The 19,079-nt window shown below is 46.3% G+C and overlaps 2 protein-coding genes across 2 annotated transcripts; both read left to right on the top strand.

The window, feature by feature from the left end:
- Positions 1 to 10,563, top strand: POLR2D (RNA polymerase II subunit D). The gene is made up of 4 exons (XM_033231890.1): positions 1 to 121; positions 4,281 to 4,461; positions 6,716 to 6,811; positions 9,055 to 10,563. Exons 1-4 carry the CDS (start codon positions 49 to 51, stop codon positions 9,131 to 9,133), a joined length of 429 nt encoding a protein of 142 aa, XP_033087781.1. The 5' UTR covers positions 1 to 48; the 3' UTR covers positions 9,134 to 10,563.
- A 5,139-nt stretch (positions 10,564 to 15,702) lies between these two features.
- On the top strand, positions 15,703 to 16,919 carry LOC117095174 (E3 ubiquitin-protein ligase ZFP91-like). The gene has a single exon (XM_033231891.1). It carries the CDS (start codon positions 15,898 to 15,900, stop codon positions 16,363 to 16,365), a length of 468 nt encoding a protein of 155 aa, XP_033087782.1. The 5' UTR covers positions 15,703 to 15,897; the 3' UTR covers positions 16,366 to 16,919.
- Positions 16,920 to 19,079: the final 2,160 nt, after the last annotated feature.

Here is a 19,079-nt window from a genome sequence, read left to right as displayed (position 1 = left end):
TCCGCGCTTCCGCTTCCGGCGGTCCCGGTGGTGGCGCGCGACTCAGCGATGGCAGCAGGTGGCAGCGATCCGCGGGCTGGCGACGTAGAGGAGGACGCCTCACAGCTCATCTTTCCTAAAGGTTGGGCTCAGGGCTGCCAGACTGCCCCGCGCCACTTCGCGTGGTCGCCGCAGGCCTGACGTTATCCGCGCTTCGCCCAAGGCCTGGCCTCACCGCGGCTTGGGCAGACCCCCGCGCGGCATAGGGCTGGGGAGGGAACGTGGACCTGGGAGTGGCCGCCTGGGCAACTGGGTTATTTTCTGTGATAACAAACTGCGAAGTTCCGGGCGCTTGTGTCAAAGGGAAACAAAGCCGGAAACTCAGGTGGGAAGGACAGATTTTTAAAAAATGATAGAACGTTGCACTAGGGAGAAGAATCCAGCGGAAACCGAACTCAACTTCGATTAGTACAGAACCTGTGGGCGTTTTAAAGGAGAATTAGGGAATAAGGATGTAGTGAGTGGGGAAGTGAGAAATGGAAAAAAGCGGGAAGAGCAGGGTCCGTGTGAACCCACCTTGGTTTGTTGACTGGAGCATCTATCGAAGTTAGGCCCCTACCCTCCCACAGAGGCGGAGAGACAGAGGCCTATTTTCAGCCGTTGGCTGGAACAAACAAATTATTTTGGCAGCCTTGAGATTTCTCAGGCACGCAATGGTTGGGGAGGGTATTCCTAGGGGTGAGGACCTCAAGACCTCAAGCGATCCATCCACCTTGGCCTCACAGAGCTGGCATTACAGGCGTGAGCCACCTCGCCCTGCATTTTTTTTTTTTTTTGAGGCAAGATCTCATTCTGCTACCCAGGTTGGAGTGCAGGGGTGTGATCACAGCTTACTGCAGCCTCAGCCTTCCCAGGCTCAGGTAATCCTCCCACCTCACTTCAGCCTCCGGAGTACCTGAGACTACAAGTGCACACCACCACACCTGGCTAATTTTTGTATTTTTTTGTGGAGACAAGCTTTCACTATGTGGCCCAGGCTGGTCTTGAATTCCTGGGCTCAAGTGATCTACCTGCCTTAGCTGCCTAAAGTGTTAGAAAGTACAGGTGTGAGCCACTACACCGGGCCTATTAATAGTCGTAATGACGGAACCTTACTAGAATTTCTAGATGACATATTGGCCAAGGAATTGTTTTCCTTTTTTAGCAACAGGGATTAATTATGGCCGTTGTTCTTAAAATATTTGCACAAGAGAGAATAGCATGCAGATCCCCTGATCTGTTTCCTTTTGTTTCCAAATAAATTGTGTGTGTGTGTGTGTGTGTGTGTGTGTGTGTCTGTGTGTGCTTTCACTTGAAAATGTTTATTGGAATTAGCCATGGGGAGAAGTCTTGGATCGCTCCTCTCCATAGTTATACAAAAGTGTCTGAACTGCCTCCCCCATCCCCATTTTGTTGATGCTGAATCCTGGGAATGCCTCCCAAAAGCTCTGTGGTAGGTCTCAGACACCCCTTTCCTAGGCCCTGTAAGTTACAGTTTGGCTGCCTTGACCTTCCTTGGTTGAAGGGAGTGAGGGTAATGTATTAGTAGTAGTTGAATATTGTTCTTAATGAGAAATAGGGACAGTTGACTAGTTTCCTGGTGTCCTAAAAGTTCCATTCCTTCCCATTTAACAAGTAATTTCGGTTTAGTGTAGAAAGGGAGGCATCTGTTTTGTTTTGTTTTGTTTTTTGAGACAGAGTGTTTCACTCTTGTAGCCTAGGCTGGAGTGCAGTGGCACAATCTCGGCTCACCGCAACCTCCACCTTCCAGGTTCAAGCGATTCTTCTGCCTCAGCCTGAGTAGCTGGGATTACAGTCATGTGCCACCATGCCCGACTAATTTTTGTATTAGTAGAGATGGGGTTTCACCATGTTAGGCTGGTCTCGAACTACTGACTTTTGGTGATTCACCTGACTTGGCCTCCCAAAGTGCTGGGATTACAGGCATGAACCACTGCGCCCAGCCTGGGAGGCATCTCTTAACATTGATTTTTCCAGGACCTGTAAAAGCATCAAAGTTCCAACACACCGATTTGTAACTGATTAGCTACTTCTTCCCTTTTTTTGTTTTGGCCTGATGTCATTTGTTACTGTCACTTCAGAGTTTGGAGGTCCTGCAGTCCTGATACATAATGCCTTTTCCTCTACTCATGGCTGTGAGGCAGTAGTTTCTTCTGTACCTACAGTGCCTCAGTGTTAAAGATTAAAAGAGCTAACATTCCTGGTATACAAATAGGCACTCACTGTAGTACATCCCCTGTTGTAGGCTGGAAGACTGAAAAAGGTGTTCTGAGGTTTTTGTTTAAGCTCTCCTGCCCTCAGGTAGAAAATAGCTTTTGGTTACCTATTTTTTTATTTAGATTTTAATTTTATTTCAATAGTGCTCCAACTGTATTGGTAGTCTATTATATTCAGTAGCAATGAGTACCTTTCAAATAAAAATAGAGTTTCCTCCTGACCTACCACTTAAACTGTCTGTGTTGTGAAAGGAGAATGAAGCTCTTGTCAGTTACCTGGCTTGAGAAATGGGAAGGCACTACTCTGAGGGCGGTGTCAGTGATTTCCCCGATAATAAACAGACCTATAGCACACGTAAGTGTGAAATTGCAAGTCATTTTGGCTTTTCCTCACTGTTGCTTCCTTTTCGGTGTGGGATTATAAACATGAATTCATATTTATGAATGGTTCCTACTCTAGGGGAATTCACTGTTAAGAGAAGGGCAGATAAAAACGATCTCTAGGCTGGGCGTGGTGGCTCAAGCCTGTAATCCCAGCACTTTGGGAGGCCGAGACGGGCGGATCACGAGGTCAGGAGATCGAGACCATCCTGGCTAACATGGTGAAACCCCGTCTCTACTAAAAAATACAAAAAACTAGCTGGGCGAGGTGGTGGGTGCCTGTAGTCCCAGCTACTCGGGAGGCTGAGGCAGGAGAATGGGGTAAACCTGGGAGGCGGAGCTTGCAGTGAGCCGAGATCGCGCCGCTGCACTCCAGCCTGGGCCACAGAGCGAGACTCTGTCTCAAAAAAAAAAACAAAAAAAACTATCTCTATTACTTTGAGATAAACATTAGGAACATAAGATCCTGCAGGAACATCAGGGAGAGAATGATTTCCCCAAGGGGTGACAGCATTTTTTAACAGAACTATTCTAGAAATGTAGAAGGTAGCCATATATTATGAAAAGGGGCCGTGGGTTTCTTTTTCTCTCAAACCTAATTCTTAAAAATTGCTTATAACATTTGTGTGGGTACAAAAATAGATTTGGGGGTACATTATTAATGTTTATTTCTAGACATTTGGCCCTTTTTAACATGTAACAGTTCTTAAAATTGAGAGTATAATACCAGCACTATCGAAGTAGGAAGATGATGAGCTGATGCAGGCTAGAGGGAAGTAATTGTCAGTGTACTCTTGAAATCAGTAACTAGTCTATATGTGTCATTACTTAGTAGCATGTCTAGGTCAGGTTTTTGGTGTCAGAATCTAATTCAGACAAGCTAAATATTAGTGTCTCGTGAACTCTACTTTGCCTTGTGATATGTAACTGTGGGTGAATGTAAAGATGTGAGTAGCTGCGGGCATAAAAAAGAACGAGATCCCAGCCTGGGCAGCATGGCGAAACCCCCGTCTCTACCAAAAACATACAGGGTGTGGTGGGGCGTGCCTGCAGTCCAGCTACCTGGGAGGCTGAGGTGGGGGTAGGGGATCACCTGAGCTCAGGGAGGTCAAGGCTACTGTGAACTGTATTCATGCCACTACACTCCAGCCTGGGTGACAGATTGAGACCCTGTTTCAAAAGATAAATAAATAAATAAAAGAACGAAATCATGTCTTTTGTAGCAACATGGATGGAGCTGGAGGCATTCACTTAAGCAATTAACACAGGAACAAAAAACCAAGTTCCTCACATTCTTATAAGTGGGAGTTAAACCTTGAGTACATATGGACAGAAGGGAACAGACACTGAGGCCTGGTTGGGGGGTGGATGATACGGATTGAAAAACTACCTGCCAGTACTATGCGTATCACTTGGATGACAAAATGGTCTGTTCACCAAACCCTCACAACACCCATTTCCCCTGCATTACAGACCTGCACATGTACCCTGAACCTAAAATAAAAGTTCAAAAAAAAGTAGATGTGGAGTAGGAAACCCCTGGATTTCTGCAGGGGCAGAGAAATGTTCAACTGCACAATGAATATTTAGAAGCAAACTTTTGAAGGAGTATTTTCATCTGCCATTTATGCTTCTCACAAATAGAGTTTGAAACAGCTGAGACACTTCTAAATTCAGAAGTTCATATGCTTCTGGAACATCGAAAGCAGCAGAATGAGAGTGCAGAGGATGAACAGGAACTCTCAGAAGTCTTCATGAAAACGTTAAACTACACAGCCCGTTTCAGTCGTTTCAAAAACAGAGAGACCATTGCCAGTGTTCGTAGGTGAGTGCTAAAAGAAAGTTTTTATTAATCCAAACCATTGGACAAGTGCATGTAGACTGCTGTTCCCTCCCCCTTTCCCAGGTGTCACCTGTGAATTTAAGTAAAATAATGTTGGGCTGGGCATGGTGGCTCACACCTATGCTCCTAGTACTTTGGGACATTGAAGCAGCAGATCACTTGAGGCCAGATGTTCAAGACCAGCCTGGTCAACATAGCAAAAACCCATCTCTACTAAAAATGCAAAAAATTAGCTGGGTGTGGTGGTATACACCATGAATCTCAGCTACTCAGGAGGCTGAGGTGGGAGAATCGCTTGAACCTGCAGGCCACGGTTGCAGTGAGCCAAGATTGCGCCACTGAACTCCAGCCTGGGTAACTTAGAAGACCAAAATTTCAGCCAAGTGTGGTGGCTTACACCTATAATCCACACTTCGCGGGGCTGAGGTGGACCAGTCTCTTGAGGCCAGAAGTTCAAGACCAGCATGGGCAACCTGGTGAAACTCCCGTCCCTACGAAAAAAATACAAAAATTAGCCAGGTGTGGTGGCAGGTACCTGTGGTCCTAGTTACTTGGGAGGCTGAAGTGGGAGGATCATGTGAGCCCGGGAGGTTGAGGCTTTAGTGAACTGTGATTGTGCCACTGTACTCCAGTCTGGGAACAGATTCAAATATGATTCTGTCATATTTTACATAAGTCCAGTATGTGTGATCCAAATGGTACTGTTTAGTGGGGAAGTAAGGTTTTTTTGTTATTTTTTTGTAGAGATGGGGAGACTTACTATGTTGCCTAGGCTGGTCTCAAACTCCTGGCCTCAATTGATCCTCCCACCTTAGCCCCCCAAAATGCTGGGATTGGCCGGGTGCGGTGGCTCACACCTGTAATTCCAGCACTTTGGGAGACCAAGATGGGCAGATCACTTGAGGTCAGGAATTCGAGACCAGCCTGACCAAAATGGTGAAATCTCATCTGTACTAAAAATACAAAAATTAGCTGGGCGTGGTAGCGCACGCCTGTAGTCCCAGCTACTTGGGAGCCTGAGAAAGGAGAATTGCTTAAACCTGGGAGGTGGAGGTAGCAGTGAGCCAAGATCGTGCCACTGCACTCCAGCCTGGGTGGCAGAGTGAGACTCCATCTCAAAAAAAAAAAAAAGACTTGATCTCAGAAAAAAAAAAAGCGCTCGAATTAGAAGTAAGCCACCATGTCTAGCATATATATATATATAATTTTTTTTGATAACAGTATTTGTATATATGTGTGAGGAACACGTGATATTTTGTTACTTAGAATGTGTAATGAGTATGTTAGGGTGTTTAGGGTGTTGATCATTTCTATGTATTAGGAACAGTTCAAGTCTTCTCCCCTAGCTATTTTTATTTTCTGTATTTATTCATTTATTTTAGAGACAGGGTCTCACTATGTTGCCCAGGCTGAGACGTCTTGAACTCCTGGACTCGAGTGATCCTCCTGCCTTGGCCTCCTCCCAAAGTGCTAGGATTACAGGCATGAGCTGCTAAGCCCGGCCTCCTCTACTGTTTGTTTTGTTTTGTTTCGTTTTGTTTTGAGACAGTCTCACTTCATCACCCAGACTGGAGTGTAGTGGTGCAATCTTGGCTCACTTCTACCTCAGCCTCCCAGGTTCAAGCAGTTCTCATGCCTCAGCCTCCCAAGTAGCTAGGACTACAGACATAGAACACCACACCCGGCGAATTTTTTTTTTTTTTTTTTTTTGAGATGGAGTCTAGTTCTGTCACCCAGGCTAGAGTGCAGTGCCGTGATCTTGGCTCACTGCAACCTCTGCCTCCCGGATTCAAGTGATCCTGCCTCAGCCTCCTGAGTAAGCTGGGTTTACTGGCGCCCGCCACTGCACCCAGCTAATTTTTGTATTTTTAGTAGAGATGGGGTTTCACTGTGTTGGCCAGGCCAGGCTGGTGATCTGCCTGCCTCGGCCTCCCAAAGTGCTGGGATTACGGCATGAGCCACTGAGCCTGGCCAATTTTTGTATTTTTAGTAGAGATGGGGTTTTGCCATGGTGCTCAGGCTGGTCTCGAACTCCTCACATCAAGTGATCGCCCATCTTGGCCTCTCAGAGTGCTGGAATTACAGATGCGAGCCATGACACCTGGCCGTCTAGCTATTTTTAAATACTAGCTACATTTGATCCCTTTTTTCCTGTTGATTATTCTTTGATTTTTGTTGTTTCTTTGTTTTTTATTTTTTTGTTTTGATTTTTTTCTTTTTTTTTCCTTTTGATTAGCTTGCTACTCCAGAAAAAGCTTCACAAGTTTGAGTTGGCCTGTTTGGCCAACCTTTGCCCAGAGACTGCTGAGGAGTCCAAGGCTCTAATCCCAAGGTTAGTACCAGTTGTGATAAGTTCTCTGTATACTGGATAAATTTCTACAAATAGAATTGGTGTGTCTAAAATGTGTATATATTATATATTTGGATACATGATTGCCAATATCGAATGAAAGTGCCTTTTTCATTCAGTATTTCAAAGCATGTTTCCTGCTTATTCACAGTGTGTGAGAATGATGGTTTTATACCACACCAAGTGAGCGCATTTCCTGCTTATTCACAGTGTGTGAGAATGATGGTTTTATACCACACCAAGTGAGCGCAAAAATCGGAAACAGCTGGGACTTCCGTACGCTGATGGGAGGGGTGTGAGTGTTAATTACAACAATCATTTTGGAGAGCAATTTGGCTGTGTCTGGTAAAGATGAATATACTCCATGTTCCAAATATCCATTCCTGGTACATATCTTAAAGGTAACTCACACAAGTTTACAAGGAGACATATATTCTAGTGTTCATTGCTGCACTGTTTTGTTTCTGTTTTTGTTTTTAGTAGACATGGGGTTTCACCATGTTGGCCAGGCTGGTCTCAAACTTCCGGCCTCAAGTGATCTGCCCACTTTGGCCTCCCAAGGTGCTAGGATTACAGGCATGAGCCGCAGTGCCCAGCCTCATGCTGCACTGCTAATGATAGAAATTTGATAATCTCTTAGTCAATAAGAAAATGGATAAATGAATCATTGTATAGTCATACAATGTTTATTGTACGGCAGTGAAAAAAAATCAGTGAACTAGAACCATGTGGAATATCAACATATGTCAGAATGAATTTTGAGGAAAAAATTTGCAGAAGGATAAATACAGTATGATGCCATTTCTTACAAAGTTTGAAACTGTGCTGCATATTACTTACATATCCATAAATGTGTAGTAAGTATAAAATATGTATGGCAAAACAAATTTTTTTTAAATGTATGGCAATGATAAAAACTAACTTGAGGATGGTAGTTATTTCTGGGAAAGGAGGGAAGGTATTGGTCTAGGAAAGTAACACAGCCATCCACTTTCCTGCTTATTAAAGAACTCTGGGCCAGGTGCAGTGGCTCATACCTGTAATCCCAGCACTTTGAGAGGCCGAGGCAGGTGGATCCCAAGGTTAGGAGGTCGAGACCATCCTGGCCAACATGGTGTAACTCCATCTCTACTAAAATACAAAATTAGCTGAGCATGGTGGTGTGTGCCTGTCGCCCCTGCTACTTGGGAGGCTGAGGTAGGGGAATCACTTGAACCCAGGAGGTGGAGGTTGCAGTGAGCCAAGATTGCGCCACTGCACTCCAGCTTGGCAACAGAGCGACACTCGATCTCAAAAAAAAAGAACTCTGGCCAGGTGTGGTGACTCATACCTGTCATCCCAGCACTTTGGGAGGTTGATACCATTAGAAAACATGAAGACAGTAAGTGAAAAATGCAGGGCTGGGCGTGGTGGCTCATGCCTATAATCCTAGCCCTTTGGGAGCCTGAGGCAGGAGGATCACCTGAAGTCAGGAGTTGAAGACCAGTCTGGCCAATGGTGAAACCCCGTCTCTACTAAAAATATAAAAAAGCTGGGTGAGGACTGGGCACGGTGGCTCACGCCTGTAATCCCACCACTTTGGGAGGCCGAGGCAGGTGGATCATGAGGTCAGGAGTTCGAGACCATCCTGGCTAACACAGTGAAACCCTGTCTCTATTAAAAGTACAAAAAATTAGCTGGGCGTGGTGGCGGGCGCCTGTAGTCCCAACTACTTGGGAGGTTGAGGCAGGAGAATGGCGGGAACCCAGAAGGTGGAGCTTGCAGTGAGCCAAGATTATGCCACTGCACTCCAGCCTGGGTGACAGAGCAAGAGTCCGTCTCAAAAAAAAGAAAAATTAGCTGGGTGTGGAGTCAGGCGCCTGTAATCCCAGGTACTCGATAGGCTGAGGCAGGAGAATCACTTGAACCCGGGAGGCGGAGGTTTCAATGAGCCAAGATCATGCCACTTCACTCTAGCCTAGGGGACAAGAGCGAAACTCTGTTTCAAAAAAAAGGAAAAAAAACCTGTAAGTCAGGTGGGGCTAACTGTAAAGGTATATGTTTTATACTTTTTATCTTTTATGCGTTTGAAATATTTTGTAATGTTTTATCAGGAAAAGTGGAAAAGAAATACAGATGAAAGGTGAAGGTGTTAGAGATGTGGGCAGTAGATTAGCACGCCTCAAAGAAGAGCGTGCGGAAATTGCCAGTTGCCAAATCACTCATTTCTTTTCTTTCTCTTGTAGCTTGGAGGGACGGTTTGAAGATGAGGAGCTGCAGCAGATTCTTGATGATATCCAGACAAAGCGCAGCTTTCAGTATTAATCTCCAAACATCGCTGCTGCTCGGAGAAATCGCGTCCCCAGGCGTAACACCACCTTCCCAGGCTCTGGGGCTGACTTGCATGGAAATGCTGTTGCGGAGGACAGTTGAGAATTCCTTTGGAGAAAACAGCCCAGCTTGGCGTGGCGTTAGCTTACTGTTTCAAATAACTCATAGGCCCAGCCCAGGACATGGAATCTTGGAGCAGCCTTGTGCAGTGGCTGCCAGTGGCTTCCTGAACGTGCCTCTGGGAAGTGTGAGATGGGGCCACACTATTGACTACCTCATTCATGGTTTTTGGCCTCCACATCATCTTTTTTCTTAATATTTCATGTTTTAATTTCAGTGCGTTTATACTTTTTGAAACTAGACCAGAATATAGTAGACTTTAGAGAAAGACCAGTTTCACCTAGATGCTAAAGGAAGAATTAAACCACTGTTATTGTTTGAAATGCTTTTTTTTTTTTCTTTTCTTTTCTTTTAAATGGAGATAGGGTCTTAACTCTTACCCAGGCTGGAGGAATGTAGTCATACAGTCATGGCTCACTGAAGCCTGGACCCCCCTGCCTCACCCTCCCAAATAACTGGGGCCAAATGTGTGCACCACCACTCTCAGCTAATTTTTAAAATTTTTTTATAGAGATGGGGTTTTACTGTGCTGCCTAGACTGGTCTTAAACTCCTGGGCAAGTGATCCCCCTGCCTTGGCCTCCCAAACTGGTGAGATTACAGGCATGAGCCACCACACCTGGCCTGAAATTCTGAAGGGATGAGAGTGTCGACAGAGCACGTTGGCATCATTGTGGCTAACCTGGGAGGCGGAATAAGCATGCCATGGCCATGGGCAGTGTTGACAAGTATTGTGGAGCTCATAGTCCCTTGAGGTAGATGGCTACTTTGCCTGTCTTCTTGAACTGTCTTGCAGAATGTGGATTTGGGGTGAGTGGTCTTGAAGGACTCATTTAATCACCCTCAAATTAAGATTTTTACTTCATCTTTCTTGGGCCTATACCTCCAAGATAAGAAGCAGTGGTCGTGCCAAAGAGGCTTACAACTAGGTGTGCGCTGTTCACTGCAGCCTGTTTGTTGCATGAACTGTGGTCGTTGTGTGCCCAATGACAAGGCTATTAAGAAGTTCATCATTTGAAATGTAGAGGCCGTGGCAGTCAGCGATGGTTCTGAAGTGAGCATCCTTGAAGCCTGTGTACTTCCCAGGCTGGATGTGAAGCTACATTACTGTGTGAGTTGTGCTACTCACAGCACGGTAGTCAGGAATCGAGCTCATGAAGCCCACAAGGACCGAACACCTCCACCCCAGTGTAGACCTGCAGGTGCTGCCCCATGCCCCCACCAAAGCCCATATAAGGATTGGAGTTGTTAAGGACTGAAGAAAAACTATTCTCTGGAGAAAAATAAAATGGCAATTAAAATTTTTTTTTCTTTTTTTTTTTTTTTTGAGGCGGAGTCTTGCTCTGTCGCCCCGGCTGGAGTGCAGTGGCCAGATCTCAGCTCACTGCAAGCTCCGCCTCCCGGATTTATGCCATTCTCCTGCCTCAGCCTCCCGAGTAGCTGGGACTACAGGCGCCCGCCACCTCGCCCGACTAGTTTTTGTATTTTTAGTAGAGACGAGGTTTCACCGTGTTAGCCAGGATGGTCTCGATCTCCTGACCTCGTGATCCGCCCGCCTCGGCCTCCCAAAGTGCTGGGATTACAGGCTTGAGCCACTGCGCCCGGCCTATTTTTTTTTTTAATTTCATAGGCCAGGCGTGAAGTTCTGGACACTTTGAGGTCTCCAATTATGAGGGATCCAGTCTAAGCCTCTGGCTTGCTACTTAGCAATAGGTGCTTTATGATGGGCTGATTCAGAAGGAGGGAGTCACTCTTGAGCCACTGCAGTGAAGTCCCTTGATCTCAGTCTGGGGGAAAACACTTCAATAGCTAAACATTCTAGCTTTGATTTTTCTGAGGGGAATACACCCGTTTTCAATTTTGGGGTTTTTCTTTGGGGCACTTGCTTGACTCTGTATGAACTTGTGATCCAAAGAAAAAGGAGAAAGAACAATGTTGGCTTTTTTTTTTTTTGAGACGGAGTCTTGCTCTATCGCCCGGGCTGGAGTGCAGTGGCCCGATCTCAGCTCACTGCAAGCTCTGCCTCCCGGGTTTATGCCATTCTCCTGCCTCAGCCTCCCGAGTAGCTGGGACTACAGGCGCCTGCCACCACGCCCGGCTAGTTTTTTGTATTTTTTAAGTAGAGATGGGGTTTTGCCGTGTTAGCCAGGATGGTCTCGATCTGACCTCGTGATCCACCCGTCTCGGCCTCCCAAAGTGCTGGGATTACAGGCTTGAGCCACCGCGCCCGGCCCAATGTTGGCTTTTAAAGTCTTGATGGTTTTATGTTTGCTATGAAATAAGGCAAAAATAAAAAATTCTTATTTTTATTTATTTTTTTGAGATAGAGTCTGGCTCTGTCGCCCAGGATGGAGTGCAGTGGTACAATCTTGGCTCACTGCAACCTCTGCCTCCCAGGTTCAAGTGATTCTCCTGCCTCAGCCTCCCGAGTAGCTGGGACTACAGGCACCTGCCACCACACCCGGCTGATTTTTTGTGTTTTTAGTAGAGACAGGGTTTCACCATCGCCAGGCTAGTCTTGAACTCCTGACAAGTGATCTTCCCGCCTCAGCCTCCCAAAGTGCTGGGATTACAGGTGTGAACCACCGTGCTTGGCCAATCTTTTTATCCTTGAACAACTTCCCTTCTTTGAGCCTCATTGTTCTCGATTATTAAATATGGATAATAATAGTATCTGCCCACGGATATTTTGAGAAGGTTGAAAAACAAGAGCCTAGAAATGTCTGACGTATAGTATGTTCCAGTAAGTGTTCACTATTAGCTTCTCAGGCAGGTGAGCTAGTATAGGTAGATGATTAAGTCAGCTTGCTTCATAGAAATTAATGCAAGAATTTGGTAGCTTACCAACTGACAGTATCAAACTTAGAAAATAAATGAAATTGGGCCGGGTGTGGTGGTTCACCCCTGTAATGCCAGCACTTTCAGAGGCTAAGGCAGACGGATCACCTGAGGTTGGGAGTTTGAGACCAGCCTGACCAACATGGAGAAGCCCCGTCTCTACTAAAGATACAAAATTAGTGGGGCGTGGTGGCACATGCCTGTAATCTCAGCTATTCTGGAGGCTGAGGCAGGAGAATTGCTTGAACCTGAGAGGCAACGGTTGTGGTGAGCCAAGATGGCGCCATTGCACTCCAGCCTGGGCAACAAGAGCAAAACTTTGTCTCAAAAATAAAAAAAAAAGAGGCCGGGCGCGGTGGCTCACACCTATAATCCCAGCACTTTGGGAAGCCGAAGCGAGTGGATCATGAGGTCAGGAGATCAAGACCATCCTGGCCAACATGGTGAAACCCCGTCTCTACTGAAGATACAAAAATTAGCCAGGTGTGGTGGCGGGCACCTGTAATCCCAGCTACTTGGGAAGCTGAGGCAGGAGAATCGCTTGAACCTGGGAGGTGGAGGTTGCAGTGAGCCGAGATCATGCCACTGCACTGCAGCCTGAGCAACAAGAGTGAGATTCCGTCTTGAAAAAAAAATAAAAATAATAAAAAGCAGCTCATACTAGGGAATTACTTGGTAAAGCAACCTCATGCTGTTACAGATTAAAAGCCTGGTCAGCTATTCTGCTAGACAGTCAAATATTGTCTGCAGGGCTGGACAGCATATTGCTATTGAAAATAGCTACTAGGAGACCTTGCGCAATCTGTGAAACATTGTTAGGCTCATACTATGTAAAAATCAGGAAAATTTGGGAACATACTGATATAACAAAAGATGGGTTGTCAAACCCTCACTTCACCAGAAAGCTAAATTAACCAGGTAAGTCTTTCTGAAAGTTTTAGTGTCTTAGTTTGTTCCTGTGCTATAACAGAATACCTTAGATGGGGTAACCTATAAATAATAGGAATTTATTTCTCACAGTTCTGGAGGCTGGCAAATGCAAGATCCAGGTGCTGGTGTGTTCAGTGTCTGGCAAGGCGACTTTCTGGTCCAAGATGGTGCCTTTTTTCTGCATCTTCCATGGGAAATGAACACTGTCCTTATGGTAGACGGGTTGGAAGGACCAGGCTTTTTTTTTTTTTTTTTTTTTTTTTTTTTTTCTTGATACAGCAGGGTCTTGCTCTGTCGCCCGGGCTGGAGTGCAGTGGCATGATTAAGGTTCACTGCAGCCTCAACCTCCCGGGCTCCAGTGACCCTCCCACCTCAGCCTCTTGGATACCTGGTACCACAGGCACGAGCTACCATGCCTGGCTAATTTTTTTATTTCTGTAGAGACAGGGATTTCGCCATGTTGCCCAGTCTGGTCTTGAATTCTTGACCTCAAGCAGTCCACCTGTTTCCGCCTCCCAAATGCTGAGATTACAGGCATGAGTCACTGTGTCCAACCTGCAGCCTCTTTTATGCGTACATTAATCCCCTTCATAAGGGATGTTCTCTCATTACTTAATCCTGCTAAAGACCCCACCTCTTAATACTACATCAGTGATGGGTTCAATGTAGGAATTGGGTGGGAGGGGGCACATTCAGACCATAGCATCTAGTCATTCTGGTTTTATTACAATTTATTAGACTTGAGGCATGAGAAAGGGCATGCTAGATGGGACTTCAGCATCGATGAGCTGCCTTAGTAATACTGTAATAAAAAGCACTAAATAGGCCAGTGGTGTGAAAGAATTTTTTTACGGAAAATTTTATACTTACAGAAAACTTGGAAAGACTAATACATTGATACCTGTGTGTTCACCACCTTGATGTAACGGATAACATGCTATTTGCTTTATCTGTATTTCATTGCTAGGAATCATTTGAAAGCAGTCAACATGATACTTCATTCTGAACTTCTGAAATAAGTATGCATTTCGAAAATACAGTTTCCTCTATGACGGGCACTATAGCACTTAGGAACATTGACAAGTAGTTCATGCTATTGAATATCCGGTTCATAGTGAAGTTTTCCTTGAGGAGAGTTCTGGGTCAAAGGTCAGTCCCAGTAGTGGTGTCGTTTAGTTGTCCTTGGGTCTAACCTAACAATTGCGGTGAAAAATATTAAGGAAATATATGTGGTTACAGCTCTCAGGTTTCTGTAAAAATCTTTGACTAGATAAAAGTACCTGTTTGCAACTCCTGAATAGAAGATGGGACTAGAGAGACTGCAGGTCCTGGGTAGATTCTGATCAGTATTTGCACCTACACCTGGCTCTCCTGTCTTCATCAGTGGAACAGCAGTTTGGAACTAAGCAAGGAGAATGCACATCCAATGACAGCAGAGTGGGGGCAGATCTGCTAGAGTCCATCAGACGTGGAGCAGGTTCAAAGCAGCCGTGTGAGCCTCCCTTCCGTTGTGTGGCACCGCGTACTTACCAGCAAATGTTTAGTGAGCCCCCATTTTGAGTAGCATAAATGTGGAGCTACAAGGAGAAACAAGAATCCTGAAATTGGCCGGGCGCGGTGGCTCAAGCCTGTAATCCTAGCACTTTGGGAGGCCGAGACGGGCGGATCACAAGGTCAGGAGATCGAGACCATCCTGGCGAACACGGTGAAACCCCGTCTCTACTAAAAAATACAAAAAACTAGCCGGGCGAGGTGGCGGGCGCCTGTAGTCCCGGCTACTCGGGAGGCTGAGGCAGGAGAATGGCGTCAACCCGGGAGGCGGAGCTTGCAGTGAGCCGAGATCCGGCCACTGCACTCCAGCCTGGGCGACAGAGCGAGACTCCGTCTCAAAAAAAAAAAAAGAATCCTGAAATTAAATAATTTGAGGAGAGAGCTTCATGGGATAGGGGTGAGGGAAACAGCCTAGGAGACAACAGGGAATTTTGAAAGATTGACAAGCCAAAGCTGTCAGACAGCTTCCTTTGAGATGGGCACATTCCATACCTGAACTGTCCAGTGTAGTAGCCACTGACTGCATGGAGCTTCTGCATATGGTAGGCTAATGACTTAGGAGCTGGATTTTAAGTTTAAATTTTATTTTTCAGACAGTCTCCCTCTGTCAACCAGGCTGGCGTGCAGTGGCACAATCCCAGCTCACTGCAACCTCCATCTTCAAGGTTCAAACGATTCTCCTGCCTCAGCCTCCTGAGTAGCTGGGATTATAGGCACCCGCTACCACACCCAGCTAATTTTTGTATTTTTTTTAGTAGAGACAGGGTTTCACCATGTTAGCCAGGCTGGTCTTGAACTCCTCACCTCAGGTGATCTGCCTGCCTTGGCCTCCCAAAGTACTGGGATTATAGGTGTGAGCCACCATGCCCAGCCATAAGTTTAAAATTCTCATAGTCACATGTGGTGGGTGGCTAATGTATTGGACAGTGCAGCTCTTAGCTACCAACAATGCCCTGCAGGGCACTGAGATCAAAGAAAATTTCAGCAAGATGAACAACGCCCACAAAAGCAGCAGCGGTAACAGGAACATTATCAGATTTAATAACAATTTAGATTCCCCAAATTCTGAGATCTAAAGATACATGTTACTTCCACTGAGTCCTGTGTTTCTAAGTACCCTAAATTCTGTTTTTAGAAGTCTGCCTCTTTGGCCAAGGCAGCTCCGGACGAGGCCCCCAACAACAGCGCCCTGAGGTGGCAGCAGTGGCGCCTGCGGGTACCACTAGCAGCCGCGGGCTGAGGGGAGGTCGGCACCCAGGCAGGACCGCTGTATCCCACCAGAAGAAGGCCAAGTATCCCTGTGGGGGAGGAGCAGTCCCCATGCCAGGCCTTCCAATGTCCCCAGGTCTCAAAATCCCCATCTCCAGTTCAGGGCAAGAAGAGTCCACAACTCCTATGCCAACAACTGATAAAGATCCCAAAGAAGAAAAAGAGGCAGATGATTGTGCCCTGTCTCAGGAAGTTTACATTGCTGCTTCCAGACCTAGCCGGGGGTGGTGCAGTAGGAGCAGGACATGTGTTTCTCCTCATGTGATACAGAGAACACCTGAAGCTCTCAGTGCAAGACCGGTTCATTGCAGCTCATCTGCAAATCAGAACCAAATACAGATCAACTCGATTATGATGTTCGAGAAGCATCCGTCTCCAGGTGGCATTAGCAAGGAGGAAGAAGAAGAGACATTAATCAGTGAAGAGGAGATGCCATTCGAAGATAACCCAAGAGATGAGACCTACAAACCCCTCTTAGAAAGGGAGACCCCAGAGCCACGCGAAAATCAGGGAAGGTGAAAGGAGAGAAGGAGAAGAAGGAAATTAAAGTGGAAGTAGAGGTAGAAGTAAAAGAAGAGGAGAATGAAATTAGGGAGGATGAGGAACCTCCGAGGAAGAGAGAAAGAAGATGGAAAGATGGCAAAAGTCCACATTTACCCAGGAGAAAAAAGCCTCCAACCCAATATGTCCATTGTAAGATGGAAGGATGTGGAACTGTCCTTGCCCATCCTGGCTATTGGCAGCACCATGTTAAATAGCATTTGTTGAAAAAAATATGTATGTCTCCATCCCTCCTGTGGATGACTCTGTAGGCTCCAGAAGCAACTTCTATGACATGCCAAACATCATACAGATCAAAGGGATTTTATAGCTGTGAATACTGTGCTCAGGCCTCCAAGAGTTCCCACAATCTGGTAGTGTACCAGATGATTCACATTGGCGAGAAGCCATTATCACAGTGTGAGATCTGTAAATTTACTTACCGACAAAAGGCATCTCTTAATTGGCACATAAAGAAGCATGAGGCTGGGCACCGTGGCTCATGCCTATAATCCCAGCACTTTGGGAGGTCAAGGCGGGTGGATCACCTGAGGTCAGTTGGAGACCACCCTGGCCAACACAGTGAAACCCCGTCTCTACTAAAAATACAAAAATTAGCCGGGCATGGTGGTCCATGCCTGTAGTCCCAGCTACTCTGGGGGCTGAGATGGGAGAATTGCTTGAACCCAGGAGGTAGAGGTTGCAGTGCGCCGGGATCATGCCACTGCACTTCAGCCTGGGTGATAGAGTGAGACTCTGTCTCAAAAAGATACATAATTACAGCCGGGCACAGTGGCTCATGCCTGTAATCCCAGCACTTTGGGAGGCTGAGGTGGGCAGATCATGAGGTCAGGAGATGGAGACCATCCTGGCTAATATGGTGAAACTCTGTCTCTACTAAAAACACAACAAATTAGCTGGGCATGGTGGTGGGCGCCTGTAGTCCCAGCTACTGGGGAGGCTGAGGCAGAAGAATGGCATGACCCGGGAGGCGGAGCTTGCAGTGAGCCAAGATTGTGTCACTGCACAGCACTCTGTCCCAAAGTGCTGGTAGGAGCCACTGCACCCAGCTGATAACCTCTTCTCTAATTAATTTTGCCTTTTCAGTGGGCATAGAACCTGTGTGTTGAATTTCAGTCTGGGCGTCATGGCTCATGCCTGTAATTCCAGCACTTTCAGAGGCTAAGGCAGGAGTATTGTTTGAGCCTAGGAGTTATGAGACCAGCCTGGGAAGCATAGCAAGACCCTGTCTGATTAAAAAACAAAAAGAGGCCGGGCGCGGTGGCTCAAGCCTGTAATCCCAGCACTTTGGGAGGCCGAGACGGGCGGATCACGAGGTCAGGAGATCGAGACCATCCTGGCTAACACGGTGAAACCCGCCTCTACTAAAAATACAAAAACTAGCCGGGCGAGGTGGCGGCGCCTGTAGTCCCAGCTACTCAGGAGGCTGAGGCAGGAGAATGGCGTAAACCTGGGAGATGGAGCTTGCAGTGAGCTGAGATCCGGCCACTGCACTCCAGTCCAGGCGACAGAGCGAGACTCCGCCTCAAAAAAAAAAAAAAAAAAAAAACAAAAAAAAAAGAACGAAAGGAAGACAGAAGAAGGAAACCCAACATGTTCACCTTTTAGGTTTCCAATATTTATATTTTGTAATGCTACTAATAAGGGCCCTACACAGGGATACTTCCAGATTCACAGACTGATGTCTTTGTAAATTCAGACCAACTTCTGTTTCCCAAGTCATATAAACACCCTGAGACCACGCATGTCCCAAATGCGTTCTCCTTATTAATACAGTTTAACACATCTTCATATTCAAAGGGAACGAAGTTATCAGATATTTGAAAACCAATACTTTTTAAACTCAGCAGTGACAGAAGAAATAAACGATGGAAAGACTTGATCATATAAAAATTTTAGACTTCAAAGTCACCTTTTTTTTGGAGATGGCCTTGCTGTGTTGTCCAGGCTGGTCTTGAACTTGTGGGAAATCACCCATTTCGATCCCCCAAAGTACTGGGATTACAGGCATGAGCCATTGCATGCGACCAAAATCACTAACATTTTAGGAAGTCAATAGACTGTCTAAAGATTTGATAAGATGTATAGCAGAGAACACAGACAAGGGTGAAGATATTTATTTATGGCTGGGCGCAGTGGCTCACACCTGTAATCCCAGCACTTTGGGAGGCCAAAGTGGGCGGATCACCCTGAGGTCAGGAGTTCGAGACCAGCCTGGCCAACATGGCAAAACCTGGTCTCTACTGAAAAACACACAATTTAGGAAGGCATGGTGGTGGGCACCTGTAATCCCAGCTACTTGGAAGTCTGAGGCGTAAGAATTGCTTGGACCCGAGAGGTGGAGGTTACAGTGAGCCATTGTACTCCAGCTTGGGCGACAGAAAGAGACTTCATCTCCCCCACCCACCAAAAAAAAAAAAAAAAAAAAAAAAGATGCGGGCCAGGTGCAGTGGCTCACGTCTGTAATCCCAGCACTTTCGGAGGTCGAGACGGGAGGATCACGATGTCAGGAGTTCGAGACCCGCCTGGCCAACATAGTGAACCCCATCTGGACTAAAAATACAAAAAAATTAGCTGGGCATGGTGGCCATGCCTATAATCCCAGCTACTCGGGAGGCTGAGGCAGGAACGCAGAGGTTGCAGTGAGCTGAGATCGCGCCACTGCACTCCAG

The sequence above is a fragment of the Trachypithecus francoisi genome, unplaced genomic scaffold, assembly GCF_009764315.1.
Source record: "Trachypithecus francoisi isolate TF-2019V2 unplaced genomic scaffold, Tfra_2.0 Lachesis_group13, whole genome shotgun sequence".
In the NCBI taxonomy this organism is placed as follows: domain Eukaryota; kingdom Metazoa; phylum Chordata; class Mammalia; order Primates; family Cercopithecidae; genus Trachypithecus; species Trachypithecus francoisi.
This window is presented reverse-complemented; position numbering and strand designations above follow the sequence as displayed.